This window comes from Nicotiana tabacum, chromosome 20, assembly GCF_000715075.1.
Source record: "Nicotiana tabacum cultivar K326 chromosome 20, ASM71507v2, whole genome shotgun sequence".
NCBI lineage: Eukaryota > Viridiplantae > Streptophyta > Magnoliopsida > Solanales > Solanaceae > Nicotiana > Nicotiana tabacum.
In genome coordinates this window covers 57,814,987-57,832,662 of record NC_134099.1, presented here as the reverse complement: position 1 = coordinate 57,832,662, position 17,676 = coordinate 57,814,987, and the positions used below count along the sequence as shown (strand labels likewise).

Here is a 17,676-nt window from a genome sequence, read left to right as displayed (position 1 = left end):
CTCATTGATTGCGGCATTGAGCTTTCTCCTCATTTGCTGTACCGGTGGATAGAGTAGATCGACATTCAGTCTATGAGTGGCGACGTCCTTTGGGATTCCTAGCATATCTGAGTGGGAGAAGGTAAATAAATCGGCGTTGTTAGTTAAAATTTTACGATACTTACCTAGCTCTGAGAGGTTGTGCCCTATGTAAGCCTTTTTTGTATTGTCGACATCGTCCAATTGGATGGGGTCAAGATCCTCTATAGTTGCCTTGCAGGCTTCTACGATATTCGGGTCTTTGATGGCCTCTGTTTGTGGGTCGGGTTTGGTTCTCGACATGACTGATTGCTATGCCTCCGCACTTGCTCCTTTCAGTTATTTGGTGTGCGTGCAATCTTGGGCGATTCGATAGCATTCTTGCGTGGTGCGTGGCTCACCTCGGATGCTGAATATTCCCTAGGGGTGGGAAATTTAATCACTTGATAAAAGCTTGAGGGAACGGCCTGCATGGCGTGTATCCATGGTCGCCCTATAATGGCGTTGTAGGTTGTTTCCTGGTTCATGATGTGGAATGTTGTCTCCAGGTGACTCCTCCCGCTAGTACAGGTAGCATTATTTCTCCGGAAGTCCGTTCTACTACATTGTTAAAACCCGTTAGTGTTATGAAATGCGGTACTATTTTATCCTCGAGCCTCATTTGCATGAGAACTCTCAGGTGAACAGTACACACTCCTCTTCCGTCATCTACCATGATTCTTTTTACATCTGTATCAGCGATGCGTAAAGTTATAACCAAAGCAACATAGTGAGGCAAAGACAAACCGTCAGCATCTGACTTATCAAAGATGATATTGTCTTCGAAGTCATCATACCGTTTGTGTGCGACCGTCCGTTTGAGTTTATGCGTGGTGGTGAACATCACATGGTTGATTACCATGTCGTCGCCACCGCCGATAATCATCTGTATGGTGCGTGCTGGCGATGGTGGCTTTGGAGAACCTTGAGATAGGTCACGTCCTCGGGCGAAGTTGGCTCTTCCTTTGTTGCTCAGCAGTTCTTTCAGATACCCCTGGTTCAGCATCCTGACTACTTCTTGCCGTAGACCTATGCAATCCTTGGTCTTATGTCCTCTTTCTTGGTGGAATTCGCAGAGGACGTTGGACCTCCTAGTACTTGGGTTCAATTTCATTTTTTGTGGCCATTGTACCTTCGTGCCCAGCTTCTCTAGTGCGTACACTATCTCTGAAGGGGAAACACAAAAATTATGAGCAGATAGTAGTGGAGGTATACCTCTTTCATTTTGGAGGGGCGCAGTATGAAGCGGCAAGGCTTCCACGTGTCGGGGGGTGCGTTGGATGTTCGGATATAGGGCTGATGTCTTTCTCAGTTGAAGCACGGTGGTTGATCTCTTCGCCCGTCATTACGTCAATCTCTCCTTGTCTCAGTTTGGACCAATGTTAATCGCTAAAGTGGCTCGTTCAGGTCGTCCTCATCTGCCCTTACCTCAGCGCAGTAGGCATTGTGAATTTCTTCCCATGTGGTAGGGGGATACTTCATGAGTCTACTGAGCAGTTTTCTGGTCGCTTTTGATCCGTTCCTGTTTCACCCATTTTGAAAGGCTGCTACTGCCATCCCTTTTGACATGTTTGGTAGGCTCATCCTTACTCTGTTGAATCGGGCTAGGAAATCCCAACGTCCCTCGCCTGTCGTTTGTCTGACGGAGAAGATATCATTGACCCTAGCTTCAGCCTTCTTCGCCCCTGCATGAGCGGTGGCGAATTTGTCTGCCATCTCTTTGAACGTCGCTATCGATCGTGCTGGTAGCTGGGAGTACCATGTCAATGCTCCCCCTGTCAAGGTCTCACCAAACATTTTTAGCAGCATAGATGGTACCTATTCCTTTGATAGATCATTGCCCTTTACCGGTCCATGGTCCCATCATATATTTTCAAGTATGGTGGCATCTTGAAAGTTTTTGGGATAGGGTGAGGAGCATCCCCTTCGCTGTACAGTTGTTCGACGAATCGGCCCACATCGCATTTGGTAATAGCTCGGGGCGCCTGGTATTTTGTCAACCCTCTCCTGATGCTCCTTCATTTGATCATGGAGTGTTTTGTTCTCGTTTTCCATCTCTTCAATTTTCTTTAAGATGGCCATGAGTGCATCGTCACCTGCATCCGTGACAGTGCGGGTGTTACCCGTTCGTGTAGTGCTCGGCTTATTGGTGGTAGCTGCGATTTTTGTAGGCGGCAAGTTTTCGACATCTCTTTGAGGGGGTTTTTTGAGCATGTTGCTCAGAGCACTTGTCAACCACTCTTCTAGCAGCTTTTTGACTGCTGGTGGTGTTTCCCCCGCCATGGACGTTGAAGCTCCCATTTCGTGTAAGACCATTAGATCCCCGTATGGAGAAGGTGAGATCTCTCCCTCTGGTGTAACTCTTGGTGTTGTGTTCTCAGTGTCTTCCCTACCGACTTTGTTGAGGGAGTTCAGGAGATTGTTTGAGACATACGCTATCATCTTCAGCCTCGCTTCTTTTTTTGCCATTGTTGGTTTTTATGAGGTTTGAAGAACAGTAATTGTCACTTTCCAGAACCTAGATGAGAACTATGATTTCAGCTGTGAAAATCTCCACAGACGGTGCCAAATTGTTTGACTCAAAAGATGTTAAACTCTTTTTGGACAAATCAATTAAAGATGAAGGGGTAAATCATAGCTGAAGATAATAAACTCTAGGATGATAATAATAGAGAGAAGTGAGTTGTCAATATTCTTTTCTTTCAAAGCGGTGAGTTTTTTATAAAGTCCCCCCTTTTTACAAGGCTTTCAACCTTCTTATATACTAAGGAGTTTCTTCCAAACACAGAATCGACAAGAAAAGAATTATCTAAGGAATATTCTCTAGGTCTCCTAACGGGATGATTCTACTGCCGAGGTCATGTTATCTCTTCTTTTACTACAAGGTCGTATCTCTCTGGGCGTCGACTTGTAGGTACTCGGTCGTTTGTCGTGCTCGCTGTAGGTCGTGGTCGATCAAATTCGGACATATACAAATCCCACACTCGAGACTGTGATGCCGCCTAACATTTCACTTGCTAGGTAAGCCAACGCTAGCTATATTTCTTAACCAATTTTAACAATCCAAATAAAACATTAACAAACAATAAACTGAAAAAGTCTAAAATGGAGCAATAGAGTACTAATGACGATATCTAAACATCTCCTAGAATCTGGAGTCACGAATACATGAGCAACTAGAGTATTACACATATGGTCTGAAGCAAATACAATTTTTTGAGACTAGATAAATAATAGAATAGATAAAAAAGGGGACCTCAGGGCTGCGGACATTGTGCAGTTATACCTCAAGTCTCCAAATGTAGTTGAATCCGAGTAGAACACCTCTAGACACCGCTGGTTCAACACCAGTATCTGGGCAAGAAGTGCAAAAGTATAGCATGAGTACAACCGATCCAATGTACTCCGTAAGTGTTGAGCCTAACCTCGACGAGGTAGTGAAGAAGCTATGACAAGACACCTACGTAAAATCTTGTACAGTATATATATAAAGCAACAAAATAACAAGTAGAACAGTTAAAATATTAACTAGGAGGGGACATACGAAAGGAAATATTATAAGAACGACAAGTTTGAAATCACCAAATAATATCTTTCCGAAATGAGCAACATTATAACCAAGTAAATCACTATTCTGGGAATTAAATGAGGCAATGTAATAAATATGGCACGACATCACCATTCGTGCTTTTACTCTCGTCCTCGCCATGTAATATCATAAATAAAATGGCACGTCATCACCCTTCGTACTTTTATTCTCAACCTCACATGATATGATAATGATGATAAGTAATCAAATGTACGGCATCACTCTTCATGCTTTAATCCTCACAACCTCTAAATAGACGATAATGTGTGCAAATAAGGCACGACAACACCCTTCATGCTTTTCTCTCTTCCTCATTAAGCAACAATACAAATTTGAATTAAAAATGCAAGACGGGAAGCAATTTCACTTCAATTATAATGTCATGATAACAAACTCAACTTTCAAGATTTCCAACATTTTTGAAATAAACAATAAATCCGAGACAAATAATTAAAGTAATAATCTAACCTAAGCATGGAAAACATAGTCAATGAAACAATCAAACACAAAGAAGCAATTTCTACCCACATGCTTTAACCCAATGGCAACACATATATTCTTGATCGTCATTTCATATATGTTGTCCCCACACATAATACACGTAGAAAATAGATCAACAAGTCCTAATCCCTCAAGTCAAGGCACAACGACATCTTTTCCTTTATAATTAGCCTCCAACCCAATCAAATCTAATCAAATATAGTTTAAATAATCCAAATTAAGCTTTAAAAACTACCCACGAGTGAAAAAGATTCAATTTTTAATGAATTTGAAAAAAGTCAACAAAAGTTAACCCGGGCTCGCTTGACCAAAACCCGATTCCCCATTTACCCCCGAGCCAGTTTATGTGATTTGTTTCGAAATATGAACACATTTTGAGGTCTAAATCTCAATTTTATAAAATTTACAATTTCTACTCAAATCCCTAATTTCTACCATTAAAATTCTAGATTTGATGTTGAAAACACATCAAAAGTAATGGGTAATTAAAAAGAAATGGATTAAAGTTGCTTACTAATGATTTTGGGAAGAAAAATCTCTTGAAAAATTGCCTTTAGAGTATTTAAGGTTGAGAAATGGTGTAAAATGAGCTAAGTCCTGATTTTTTTATCTTTTACCCTGCTGCAGATGTCGCATTTGTAAATAAATGCTCGCAAAGGTGAGACAAATGTCGCAAGTGTGAACCCTGCCTCAGAAGCCTAGTAATCGCAATTGCAACATCATGTTAGCAAACGCGAACAACTGATCACGCCCAACTCTAGTCCTAAAAAGGATAAGCGGTCGCTGCAAATATATTCCGGTCTAAAAGTCCGAAGTCGAATCCCACAGAGAACTAAGGCTTAGTTACAGTTGTTCAATATTGCTAAGAACCACAAGTCCAAACAATTTCCTAATTATAGAGATTATAATATTTATTTCTAACTAATTAACTAACATTATAATAAAGCAGTAAAATTATCAGCTAACAATAATGAAATTTGAGACAAAACTAAGGAGGTCTAGAGTTATGATTTTCCCAAATGTTGGAATCCTTCCCGCTATGTTCCCAACAATTTCGCCTATGTATTCTCTACTAATCGTGAACACTTTAGATTTCGTAATCCTCTCTCGAGAAACTACAATAATTTACTAGACATATTCTTTCGAACTACGCTAGTTGGCTTTATCTAACCGCTCATTATGACCACATCAAGGCTTTGTTATTTCTAAACCTACCTTTAAACCCATTGTATTGATTTCTCACATACGTTAGGAGTGACGTTGTTCAACAACCACCCAAATATGTATCATTTCTCAAGCAACACATAATAAATAGGCACAGTCAATCGATGGTCATTCAATCAACAACAATAAACACGTAGTTGAATAAGTAGAGAAATCCAACGGCTTAATGATATAAAAACATAACAAGAATTTATCCTACAAAAGGTTCCATCAAAACCCTAGATAACAAATTAGCTATTCATAATAGTATGTAAAACTACAATACTAAAAGTCATAACCAACAATGAAAAATAGGAAGAGGAAGGAAAAACTCGTAGAAGAATTCTCCGTCTTGCTCCTATTGTGTCTCTGCCTCATTAGGTCGAATCTGTGTCAAAAATCTGTCCAACCTCCTCAAAATACCATTTTTCCATGTATATATACCAAGTAGGGTCGGACCCAAATAATTATACCTTCTCCTATGCGAAAAATGACAATTTTTCAGGTCTGGATACTCGCGGTCGCGGTCCGGGCGCGGTATTTTCCCAATGAACTGCCTCAGTCCGCGTCCAGGTCCGTGGTCGCGGTTTCGACCGCGTTTTTCACCCTGTTCCATTTGAATTTTGGAAAAACATAAAATATTAAAGTTGTAGGTGTTTGTATTATCTTTCCAATCATGTATTATATAGACTAAATGGAGTTTGGATCAAAGAGTTATGTCTATTTTACTAGATAGTGCAATATGCCTACTCGAGTCTTCGTTTGTTCTTAACTATCAAATTTGAACCCTAAATACGATCTTGTTTTAATTCCTTAGACTTTTACTCAGACTTCAAAGCTCAAATAACTTGAATTCATTCTATAATATCTATATAGCTCGGAATCACTCCTATAAGGCATAAAACACACAATTAGTGCAAAACACTAGCGATTAAAGCTCAAACTCAATTAAAGTGCAGTAAATTAGAGTGTAATAATCGACTAAAATACATAATTATAGCCTATCATCAACATCCCCCTCACAAATGCGGTAAATTACTTTGCAAATGTGAAGCTCACTCCTCAGAATACTGCATCATAAATGTGGCTTTAGATAGTTCGCAAGTGCGAACTCATTTCTCGCAATTGCAAGATCACCTAGACCATGCCCCTGCCCGCAAATACGATGTCTTGATTGCAAAAGAAAGGCTCGCATTTGCGAGCCAGAACTCACAAATGCGAGACGTGGAGAACAACACTAGGAACAAGAATGCACCAGCTATATCATTTCATCCAAAACTCATACTACACTCTACACTTAATTATTTTAAGAGTTGGATCTAGTCGGGCTATGTGACCGGAGCTGTTCATTGAGTTTTGGAGAGTAGAGTTTCTTCTTGATCGCAATCTCTAGCATCTCTTCCTATGTTTATTTACTGTTATTGTTGTTTCAGACAGTATTTTTATAGTTCAGACTTGTATTCATATTGTAAAGCCCATGACTCAGCATTACCAGTTTTGGAAAGTTGTAATATGATTTGATATTATTTCTGGTTATTAGTCTTTTAGACTTGTCTATTCTATAATTCGTTACCATGTTTCTGTTATTATTTTATGACTGGCTTGCCTAGCAAGTAGGTTAGGCGTCATCACGCTTGGTGGTGGTTTTGGGTCGTGATACTCTTGTTATTTCTCTTACTTATTAACTGCACACGTTTATAAGTAGGTTTCTTGTATTAGCCTCGTCATTACCTCATCGAGATCAAGCTCGACACTTACTGGGTACATGGGTTTGATTGTACTTATACTACACTTCTACACTTCTTGTCCAGATCCAAGCACTGGTCCCAGCGAAGTCTCGAGAGCTGCTTAGTTTGGATATTTGGGAGCCTTGAGGTAGTTCTGCATATTCTTTCGTAGACTCTGGAGTCACCTTTATTATCTCTATTTCTATTTATTTGTATTAGACAATATCGTATTTCTTTCCGACTTTGTATTTGTAATCCTTAGAGCTCATGTGCTTAGTGACACCAGTTTTTGGGAGTTTTAGACAGTTGTATTAATTTTAAACTTATTATATACTTTTAGAGCTTTTACTCTTTATCTATGATATTATGCTGAAGTGAAAATTAGACCGTTACTGAGTTTCTTGCTTTCTCTCTCCTCGGCCTCGATTATCGACTGTTACTTTGCGGGCGAATTCTTCGGCGATGGTGACCAGGTAAATGACCCGACCACCCCACCCTCTCCTCTCTATATTCTCTCTCTACTCCCTTCTCTCTTGCCCCCCTTCACTTTATCTTCTTCTCCTCCCTCTTAACCCTAGCAGCAGCCATTTTTTCCTGGCAACTTGTCCTCAGGCCGGCCTGTCTCTCCTTTCTTCTTCTATTTAGTCCGGTTGCAGCCCAACCCCCTCCCCTGTGCTTCTTTTCTCCTTCTTTAATCTTTTTTTCTTCTTTATATGCCCGCTGTGTCTCTGCCCCACTGCTATTCTCCAACGATATCAGACCATTTTGGTGACCCCAATTGGGCTAACACCATATCCGTGTTCACCAGTGGAGGCGGTGGCAGCCCGACATTTCCTTTATTTTTCTTGGTCACGTGGGGTGTTTTGTGTGTTCCAGTTTTCTTCTTTTAAATTTCTTTCTTCTTTTGTCTTCCTTTATGTATATTGTACATATTTGATTATATGTTTCAGATCTGTTAACTTGAGCACGGATCTGATTTTCTCGTCAATTTTTTGTGCCTTTCGTGAATTTGTTTAATCTCTGTTTTGTTAAATAAATTGATCCGGTTGGTTGAAAATTACCTATACCTATTTTTTAGTTAATTTAATAATTTGTTCCTTTGCTTTATTTGTTGCTGACTTGAGGGATTGTACACTTTTGGGTTTTTACCGCTGCAATTTTGTCGTATTTATGGATGGTTGATGATAAAGTTGGTGGCTTTTTGCAGATTACGTTAATTTCTTATTGTGAAATATTGTATTGATTGTCAATTTGGTGTTGGAAATTAAATTAATTTGTGTGTTGTGTAGTTCTCTACTTTTTCCCTATATTTCCCCTACTACTGTCAAGGCTACACCAATGGTAGTAGTGACAACCCCTTTTTGGGTTTTGGGTCATGGTATTTTTTGTGTTTTCAGGGAAATTCTCGAGGTTGTTGGAGACAAGTTGGGCACACGAGCGCTAGCAAAGGAGAGCAGCCTGGGCGAGTGTCAGCAAAGGGTGGTGGGAAGCGGGGCGTGAGCGTACAACTACATCAAGTACAACAAATCAATCACAGGTTTTGTTCTTGGGAGTTGGTACCTCCTATTTTACTGTTTCCCTTTTGGTGTTAGCAAACTTGATGTTACAATAGTTCGCAATAGTTCAATCATTCAACTAGTGTGCTAGTAGTCACTTGTTTCCTTCTAGTTTGATTCGTTGTCCATTGTGCACTAGCGAGTCTTCTTTAGATTGTCGTAGGTGTAGTGGTTGTAGTCTGGGATGATAGAATAAGGGCATGTCCTCGGGTGGGGCGGGGGTCAGGGGGCGAGACCGGAGGCAGGGGAGGTAGAGAGGGCAAGGGAGCTTATAGGTTGAGAATCGGGCCATGGAACATAGGTTCACTAACGAGTAAGTCTATAGGGTTGGCGAAGATCCTTCAGAAAAGGAAGATTAATATAGCGTGTGTCCAGGAGACTAGGTGGGTCGGATTGAGGGCGAAAAACGCGGATGGGTATAAGTTGTGGTACTCTAGAGTCCTGTGGGGTAAGAATGGAGTGGTATCCTGGTAGATAGCTATCTTAGAGAGTCGGTGGTAGAGGTCAGGCAGGTGAATAATAGATTAATGACTATTAAGTTGGTGGTGGGTGAGTGTACCTTAAATGTCATTAGTGCGTATGCGCCGCAAGCAGGCTTGGATGAGGAGATTAAAAGGCGCTTTTGGGAGGGATTGGATGAGATCGTTCGTAGTATTCTACCTTCCGAGAGGTTATTCATAGGAGGAGATTTCAATGGTCATATTGGGTCGTCTGTAGGTGGTTATACTAAGGTGCATGGCGGCTTCGGTTTCGGGGAGCGGAACGGAGGGGGCACTTCGCTGTTGGACTTTGCCAAGGCATTCGATCTAGTGATTCCAAACTCAAGTTTTCTGAAGCGGGAGGAGCATTTGGTTACTTACCAAAGTTCGATGGCGAAGACTCAGATTGACTATCTCCTCCTCAAGAGATGTGACAGAAGGTTGTGCGAGGATTGCAAGATTATCCTAGGTGACACCCTCGCAATGCAACATAGGCTTTTGGTGATGGACATTGGTATTATGATAAGGAGGAAGAAGAGGCCAGAACGAGGATTAGGTGGGACACCTTGACTAAGGATAAAGCTCAGGAGTTGGAAGGAAGGTTATCGACAATGGGAGCTTGGAGAAATAGTGGGGACGCAAACACTATGTGGTCGACAACAGCGGCGAGAGAGGTATTAGGGATATCTTCAGGCCGCACCAGTGGCCACAAAGGAGACTGGTGGTGGAATGCAGTTGTCCAAGGTAAAGTGGAAGCAAAGAAGGCGGCTTACCTATGATTAGTAGAGAGCACTAGCGAGGAGGAGAGGAGAGTGAACAGTGAGAGGTATAAGGTAGCTAGGAAGGAGGCGAAGATGGTAGTCATGGAGGTTAAGACTGCAGCTTTTGCTCATCTGTATGAGGAACTAGGGAACAAAAGCGGGGATAAGAATTTATTCCGACTGGCTAAGGTGAGAGAGAGAACGGCTCGGGATCTGGACCAAGTGAGGTGCATAAAAGATGATGACGGCAAAGTTTTGATGGGGGATGACCAGATTAAGAGGAAGTGGAAGACCTACTTTCATAAACTTCTAAATGAAGAAAGGGATCAGGATATTATACTAGGTGAATTGAGGAATGCCGACAGTCCCCATGAATTAAGTTATTGTAGGGACATTGAGTTCGATGAGGTCATGAAGGTGATGTGTAAGATGAGAAGGGGCAGGGCTACCGAGCCAGACGAAATTCCGGTTGAACTTTGGAAGTGTATGGGTAGAGCAGGATTGGAATGGCTTACTGAGTTGTTTAATGTTATATTCAAGACTAATAGGATGCCTGAAGAGTGGAGGTGGACTACAATGATTCTGTTGTATAAGAACAAAGGCGATATCTAGAGCTGTAACAACTATATGGGTATCAAATTACTAAGTCATACCATGAAAGTTTGGGAGAGAATGGTAGAAATAAGAGTGTGAATGACGGTGTCTATTTCATACAACCAGTTCGGGTTCATGTCGGGCGATCTACCCTAAAACTTATCCACCTTATTAGGATGATGGTGGAACAATACAGGGATAGGAAGAAGGATCTCCACATGGTGTTTATTGATCTAGAAAAAGCGTACGACAAGGTTCCTAGGGAGGTCTTATGGAGCTGCTTTGAGGCTAAAGGGGTTCTGGTTGCCTACATTAGGATGATTAAAGACATATATGATGGAGCTAAGACTCGAGTTAGGATAGTATGAGGCGACTCCGAGCATTTACCGGTTGTTACGGGGTTGCACCAAGGGTCTGCGTTTAGCCCATTCCTATTTGCCCTAGTGATGGATGCACTAACTCATCATATTCAAGGGGAGGTGCCATGGTGCATGCTATTTGCTGATGACATAGTTCTAATTGACGAGACACGAGGCGACGTCAATCAGAGGATAGAGGTTTGGAGACATGCCCTTGAGTCTAAAGTTTCAAGTTGAGCAGGACGAAGACGGAATACCTCGAGTGCAAATTTGGGGTCGAGCCGATGGAAGCGGGAGTGAACGTGAGGCTTGACTCTCAAGTCATTCCCAAGAGGGGTAGTTTCAAGTAACTTGGGTCGGTTATTCAAGGGATCGGAGAGATCGACGAGGAAGTCACACACCGTATAGGGGTGGGGTGGATGAAGTGGAGTTTAGCATAGGGAGTCCTGTGTGATAAGAAAGTGCCACTATTACTAAAAGGTAAATTTTATAGAGCAGTGTTAGGCCTGCCATGTTGTATGGGACTGAGTGTTGGCCGGTTAAGAACTCACACATCCAGAAGATGAAAGTATCAGAGATGAGGATGTTGAGGTGGATGTGCGGGATACAAGGATGGATAAGATTAGGAATGGAGATATTCGAGAGAAGGTGGGCGTGGCCCCCATAGAGGACAAGATGCGGGAAGTAAGTCTCAGATGGTTCGGGCACATTCAAAGGAGGAGAACGGATGCACCGGTGAGGAGGTGTGAGCGACTAGCTGTGGTGGGCACGAGGAGAGGTAGATGGCGACCTAAGAAGAATTGGGGAGAGGTGATCAGGCAGGACATGGCGCGACTTAGGATTACTGAGGACATAGCCCTTGACAGGGAATTGTGGAGGTCGAGCATTAAGGTTGTAGGTCAGGGGGAAGTTCTGAATATTTATACAGCGCACTAGAGTGAGACTAGCCAGTTAAGAGTTAATTTTAGGATGCTAGTGGTCATCTACTGATGCAGGGCTTTATCTGCTGGTTATTATTATACCTTCCATCTATTTCGTATTTCTTGTATTGCTGTTATTTTATTATGATTCTATTGGTGGTACTAATATATCGTCTCTTGTTGCTTTCTTGAGTCGAGGGTATCCTGAAAACAACCTCTCTGCCCCTCGGAGTAGGGGTAAGGTCTGCATACATATTACCCTCCCCAGACCCCACTTGTGAGATTATACTAGGCCATTGTTGTTGTTGTCACTATGATATTATGCTATTAATTGTTTAGTTTTTCTTCTTTATTTACTATTAAGTATTGGCTTGCCTAGCAAATGAGGTTAAGTGCCATTACAACCCCTTGATTGGGATTTTGCATCGTTACAAGTTCATATCAGAGCTCTAGGTTGCATAACTCTTACGAGTCATGAGCATATCTAGTAGAGTCTTGCGGATTGGTATGAAGATGTCTATACTTATCTTCGAGAAGGTACGGGACAATTGAGAAACCTCATTTCTTTCTTTCTTTCTCTATCTTGCGACTTTGTTCAATCCTAAAATTTAAACCTTTACTCTCTATTCTCTTACAGATGGTGAGGACACGTGCTTAGGACGCAGCGAAGCAGGAGCCAGAGCCTCAGCTTGTAGCCACTACAAGGGGTGGACATCGGGGAAGGGACAAAGTGAGAGCCCAGCCTAGAGCACATACAATGACACCTACAAAGACTCACATTCGTGCTAGAGCGGCATCAGCTAAGCCACATATAGCTCCAGATGATGAGCAAATCCTAGTTCAAGACGAGCCGGTAGGGCTAGCACAGGTTCCAGATGGGTTTATTACTACCCTAGTGCTTTAAGATGCCTTGGTCTGTATGATTGGTTTTATGAGCATGCTTCAAGCAAGTGTGCTCCCAATGATACCAGGCACTTCTAAGGTCGGAGGAGGAGCTTAGACTCCTGTCACACATATTCCATAGCAAATGGTGCAGGTATATTGGTACTACCAAATAGAATGGATGTGAGTTATCATTGATGGTAGTTGATTTTTGCTGAGATTACTTCAGAGGAGAAAACCATGGCCAAAGGATTTTTTTTTAAAGAAAGACAGAAAAGAGAACACGAATGAACGAAAAAAGGAGAAGCTTAGCTAAAAAGAGTGAAGATGAAATATCTCTCAAATGAGCTGGTATGATACCATCATGAAAATCATTGTAAATAAGAAAGATCTTGAGAGAAAATTTTCTTCTGTCTACTTCTTTGTCACTGTACTAGACTAATTTATATAAGAGAATTGTGTACTACCTATAGAGGTGTACATGAACCGGGTTGGTTCGGATTTTATTAAAACCAAACCAAATTAACTTTATCGGTTTGGATTAGTTCGATTTTGTCGGATTTTTTGAGTTTTTTGCTACTTAAATATTATTTCAATCTTACTTTGTTAAATTCTTGATAAGAAAATATATGTTTAGTAAAAATATAAAAAATTGACAAATATATTATCTATTAAAATATTCTTATGAGAGAATTTTCTTAGTAATACATAATAGTTATTTTTTTAGTCGTCTGACAATAATGTTTCGTTGATGCACACTTTCAAGGTTAACCGCATTTAGTGATTAAACATAAAAATCAATATGATACCTAAATAATAATGATCACTTCACATCCGAAAAGATATAACAATTTAATAGATCTTAACATATGATATGAATATAGAAGAACAAAAAGATTGACGCATTTCAGTAATACTTAATGAGAAAGTGATCATACAACCCATTATTTAAAGTTAATAAATATGGAACACTCATATACTATTAAATATTATATCCCGCAAGAGAATCCCAAATATTTCTAGACATTTTTTTTAAAGAAAATTCTATATAAAATCTTAAAAGTATTTATGAAAATTATATATTTATATGCCGGTTTGGTTCGGATTTTATGAAAAATCTTGAGCTCCTCATGTTTAAGGAACAATTCATGATCTGAAAGTTTGTCAAACAATTCTTCGTATGAAATGAGTGTGTCTCGAGCACGGATAGCAGTGCTTATCTCACGATAGTCGAGACCTAAGCCGCTGAGTATTTTGACTACCAGTTCAGCATTACTGATTGGTGCACCAGCAGTTGCAAGTTCATCAGCTAGTGATCGAATTTCCCGAAGATAGTCAGATACTGATTTGGAGTCCCTTATCGTCTTGGCTAGCAAATCGCGGAGACTGTATATTCGGGGTTGGAACTTATTTGCATAAGTCGTGTGAAGCATTTCCCATGCTTGTTGAGATGTTTCAGCAGCAGCTATAGAAGGTGCAATGGTTGCGTCAACAGATGCCATTAGAGCATTTCGGATGAGACTATCTTGGCGGAAAGTCTATATTCTGGATTGGCTATTTCTTTGTTGTCTTTGGTTATCATTTTGGGTGGAGAGGTGCTCATAAGTGTGAAAAATTGGGCTTTCCATGGGGTAAAGTTAGTACTGCCAGATAGTTTTATGGGAAGCTGAGAGGAAGGGTGAAACTGGACAACTTGGGTAATATTGGAGGTGAACATGTCAACTGAGTTTGTGGTGGATACAGTAGTTGAGCTTTCAGAGTTAACCATGGCTGGAATTAAGGATCTAAATTCTCGTTTTTAGAGTAGGGGCTTCTGATACCATAAAGATGAAGCAATTGTGTGTTCTTTAATTGGTTACAATTTTTCTATTTATATAGACTACAACAGTGGTAAGAGTCCTACAAATGAATAGGATAGAAACAACTTCCTATACATTCAAAATACAGATAAGAACAAATGGATATATATATACTAATATTATTTGGTGCTATCCTTTGTTTCCAGATATTCTGTTATTAAATACCAAACCAAATCAAACCAAACCTAGTCGGGTTTTTTAATCAGTTTGGTTTGACTTTTTGGTTTAGTGCGGTTTTCCGATTCGGTTTGTACACCCCTAACTACCTACTTGTATGCGCTAAAATTCTATAGGCTACTCTATAACATTTATCGTATAGAATATTTACATAAAAAAAGGAAAAGAAACACTAATAAAAGGTTGTCTGTAAGCTTGCCAATTATGTTTTGAGTTGATCTCCACCGTCCACGTTTGTTTAGATTAAAAAATCCTTCTTTAGCTCCACGTGCCATGATACAAAGAATTACTAAGCTTTATATTAAGCTTTGTGCCTAACACTGAGTTAGGGCATAATTCACAGATTCCAATTGAACCCGAAACCAAAGCTTTCTCTTTACTAATGCTTGTCGCACCTCCTTTTTCCGTCCCCGTGAGGGGTGAAGGAGTTTTTTTTCAATTAAAGGACAATCGAAACGGGATTTATTTATTTATTTCAGAGTCGCCACTTGGGAGATTTTAGGGTGTCTCAAGTCACCAATTTAATCCCGAATCGAGGAAAAGAATGACTCCATATTACAGTCTGCGCACCAGAAATCCGGATAAGGAATTTTGTTAACCCGAGAGAAGGTGTTTGGCATTCCCGAGTTCCGTGGTTCTAGCACGGTCGCTCAACTGTCATATTCGGCTTGATTATCTGATTTTATACAAATATGAACTTATGTGCAAATTTTAACTTTTTACCGCTTTCATAATTTTTTTTTACAGGGAATTGCAACGTTGTGAAAATGTATCTCGAACCGCATCACAATCAATGTACCCGTGGTCGTCGACACACTTTGTCTCCATTGAAATTTGGATTTGGGTCACATAAATGTGCACCCGAGTTTAAGAAAATTAAATTATTAAAGGCGCGCCTAAAATGACTAGCATATCATTTACTTTGGGTAGGGCCGTGGAATTTTGCTAAAACGGTCCATCCCGAAGTCTAAGCAATTTTAAAGCAAATATTTACTGAGGGCCCCGCAATTTTGTATTTTTATTCGGCGAGGCTCATCTCATTCTTATTTTTAAGGTCGTCCTATAATGACTATGTTTTATTTTATTTTTTATAGTAAATGAAGCAAAAGGTCCTACTTAAATTACATGGTATAGCTAAGTTCCGGATGCGATTTGTTAAAACGGAATATAAAGGTGCATATGAAAAGTCTGTTTGCCAAACATGAGCCCAGGCCCAACGTACATAGCATTTAACTGAACCTAGGCCATTACATTCCAATATTGAGGCCTAATTAAATTATTCTACACATGTTCTAAATTTGTAATGTTGAATGGTAAAGAAAAATGAAAATATCTAATTAAACAAATTACCCAAGTTTTAAAGAATTAATCAATTGGGGTGGGGTAACTTTGAGATCTAATTTTAATTCTAACTTCAAACCATTGGGTGTTGAAACTAGATTGTTATTACAATTAAAATGTTTTAGTAGACTTGATTTTATTCGACATGTATTTAAACGCATAATAACTATTAACCGAATTAAAATGAACAAGATGTCATTGACTATATTATTACGCGAAAACTGTTCAGTTATACCAAAGGGAAATCAAATTTCATAAGAATAGTACATGACATGTTCTAATTACAATTAGTGAAAAGAGAAGAAAGCTATATTAAGACTTCAAACTTTGATTCTTTAATAATTGTACATGCTTCCATATTTTCAGCATACGGTAGTCAGTGTATTCAGTTGTGTACCTGATTTTGGAAAGCAGAAAAAGAGGAAGATCAGCAAAATTACAGCAGCAGCATATACAGCAACACCCAGTAGACTAGTAGCCAACAATAACAATAGCAGAAATCTCAGGAACAGATTGAAAACAAAAGAATAACCCCAGCAACTCAATACAATCAGTCCTCCACCAAGCAGAAAACCAGGAAGACACTAAACTGAAATCCAGCAGTCAAAAATGAAACACAGACAGATGCAAGGGAACAATAGTTCCTGATTTATCAAACACTCAAAAAAAAAAGACTGAAACTCTTAATGTAAAAAAGTTCAGCCTTAACACTCTAACACCAACTCTTAATGCACAAGTTTGATTTTTCTGAATATTAGAGTTCTTTGTTCCAGAATTTTTTTTTTCTTCTGATTCCTCCTCCTCTTTATGCAATCTGCTCGACCCTTCTTCTTTTCAACAAAATCAGAAAAACCCCACTAGAAATCTGCTCTTTCTTACTTTAAATCCCACTAAGGAAGCTTTTTCCCTGATTTTCAGCCTCTCCAATCTTTTTGTCCCCCATTAGTGCATTAATTAATTCATACTAATATCTCATTAACAAAGTACTAACATTAAAATACTATCCTAACTGTTTCATTCCCATAATACCCCTGAAAACTCTTAATATTACTGCCCTCATAACACAAACACTACTTCATTACAACTTTTAAATCTGAAATTCTGTTTAATCTAACAGTTATCTAAGATTACTTCTGGCCAACAGCTATAACCAATTCAGATTATTCAACTCAAACAACATTTCACACTAGGACTCAAATCAGATTGAGTAGCATCAGAATAGGGATCAAGAAATAGCTATATTGGATTAACTAGAATAACAATTGTCATATATATACAAATCCTAGATACAGAACATTGTAAACACTTTGAATGGAAATATATGCAAAAGATGGTGAATAATTAAGAGAAAAAAGGATCAAACACAACACACATGAGACCACTCGGACATTATTATCAACAGGATGCCAAGTGACTCAAATTATATGAACGACCTATTCAATTAATCGATTATATATTACAATTGACACTTAAACAAATCAGTAACAAAGCAACTATCAAACAGTGTTATTGACGAACTTATAGACTAACAGGGAATTAATTAAGCGACGCAATTTAGGACTCGATTTCACAATTTATAACACATACAGTTAAGGCGACTATAAATAATAGACAGAATCGGACCAAATAGAAGGTCCTTTGAATATGAATAGAGTCAATTTGACTAAAAGC

General features: G+C 39.6%; 1 protein-coding gene across 3 annotated transcripts in view; it reads left to right on the top strand.

Moving 5' to 3' along the window:
* The window catches only part of LOC107810581 (sugar transporter ERD6-like 8), a 105,449-nt gene extending 92,263 nt beyond the window's left edge, over window positions 1-13,186 (top strand). The window contains exons 17-19 of one of the 3 annotated variants that reach the window (XR_012703759.1): window positions 7,162-7,225; window positions 8,475-12,283; window positions 12,384-13,186. Coding sequence is in view for 2 of the 3 variants with exons in the window: in XM_075240846.1 (XP_075096947.1) it covers window positions 7,162-7,202 (41 nt within the window). In the remaining variant the exon portion in view is untranslated. Of the gene's footprint in view, window positions 1-4,774; window positions 6,856-7,161; window positions 7,226-8,474 lie in introns of those variants that run through there. The other 2 variants (XM_075240846.1, XM_075240847.1) reach the window with 2 other exon arrangements.
* Window positions 13,187-17,676: the final 4,490 nt, after the last annotated feature.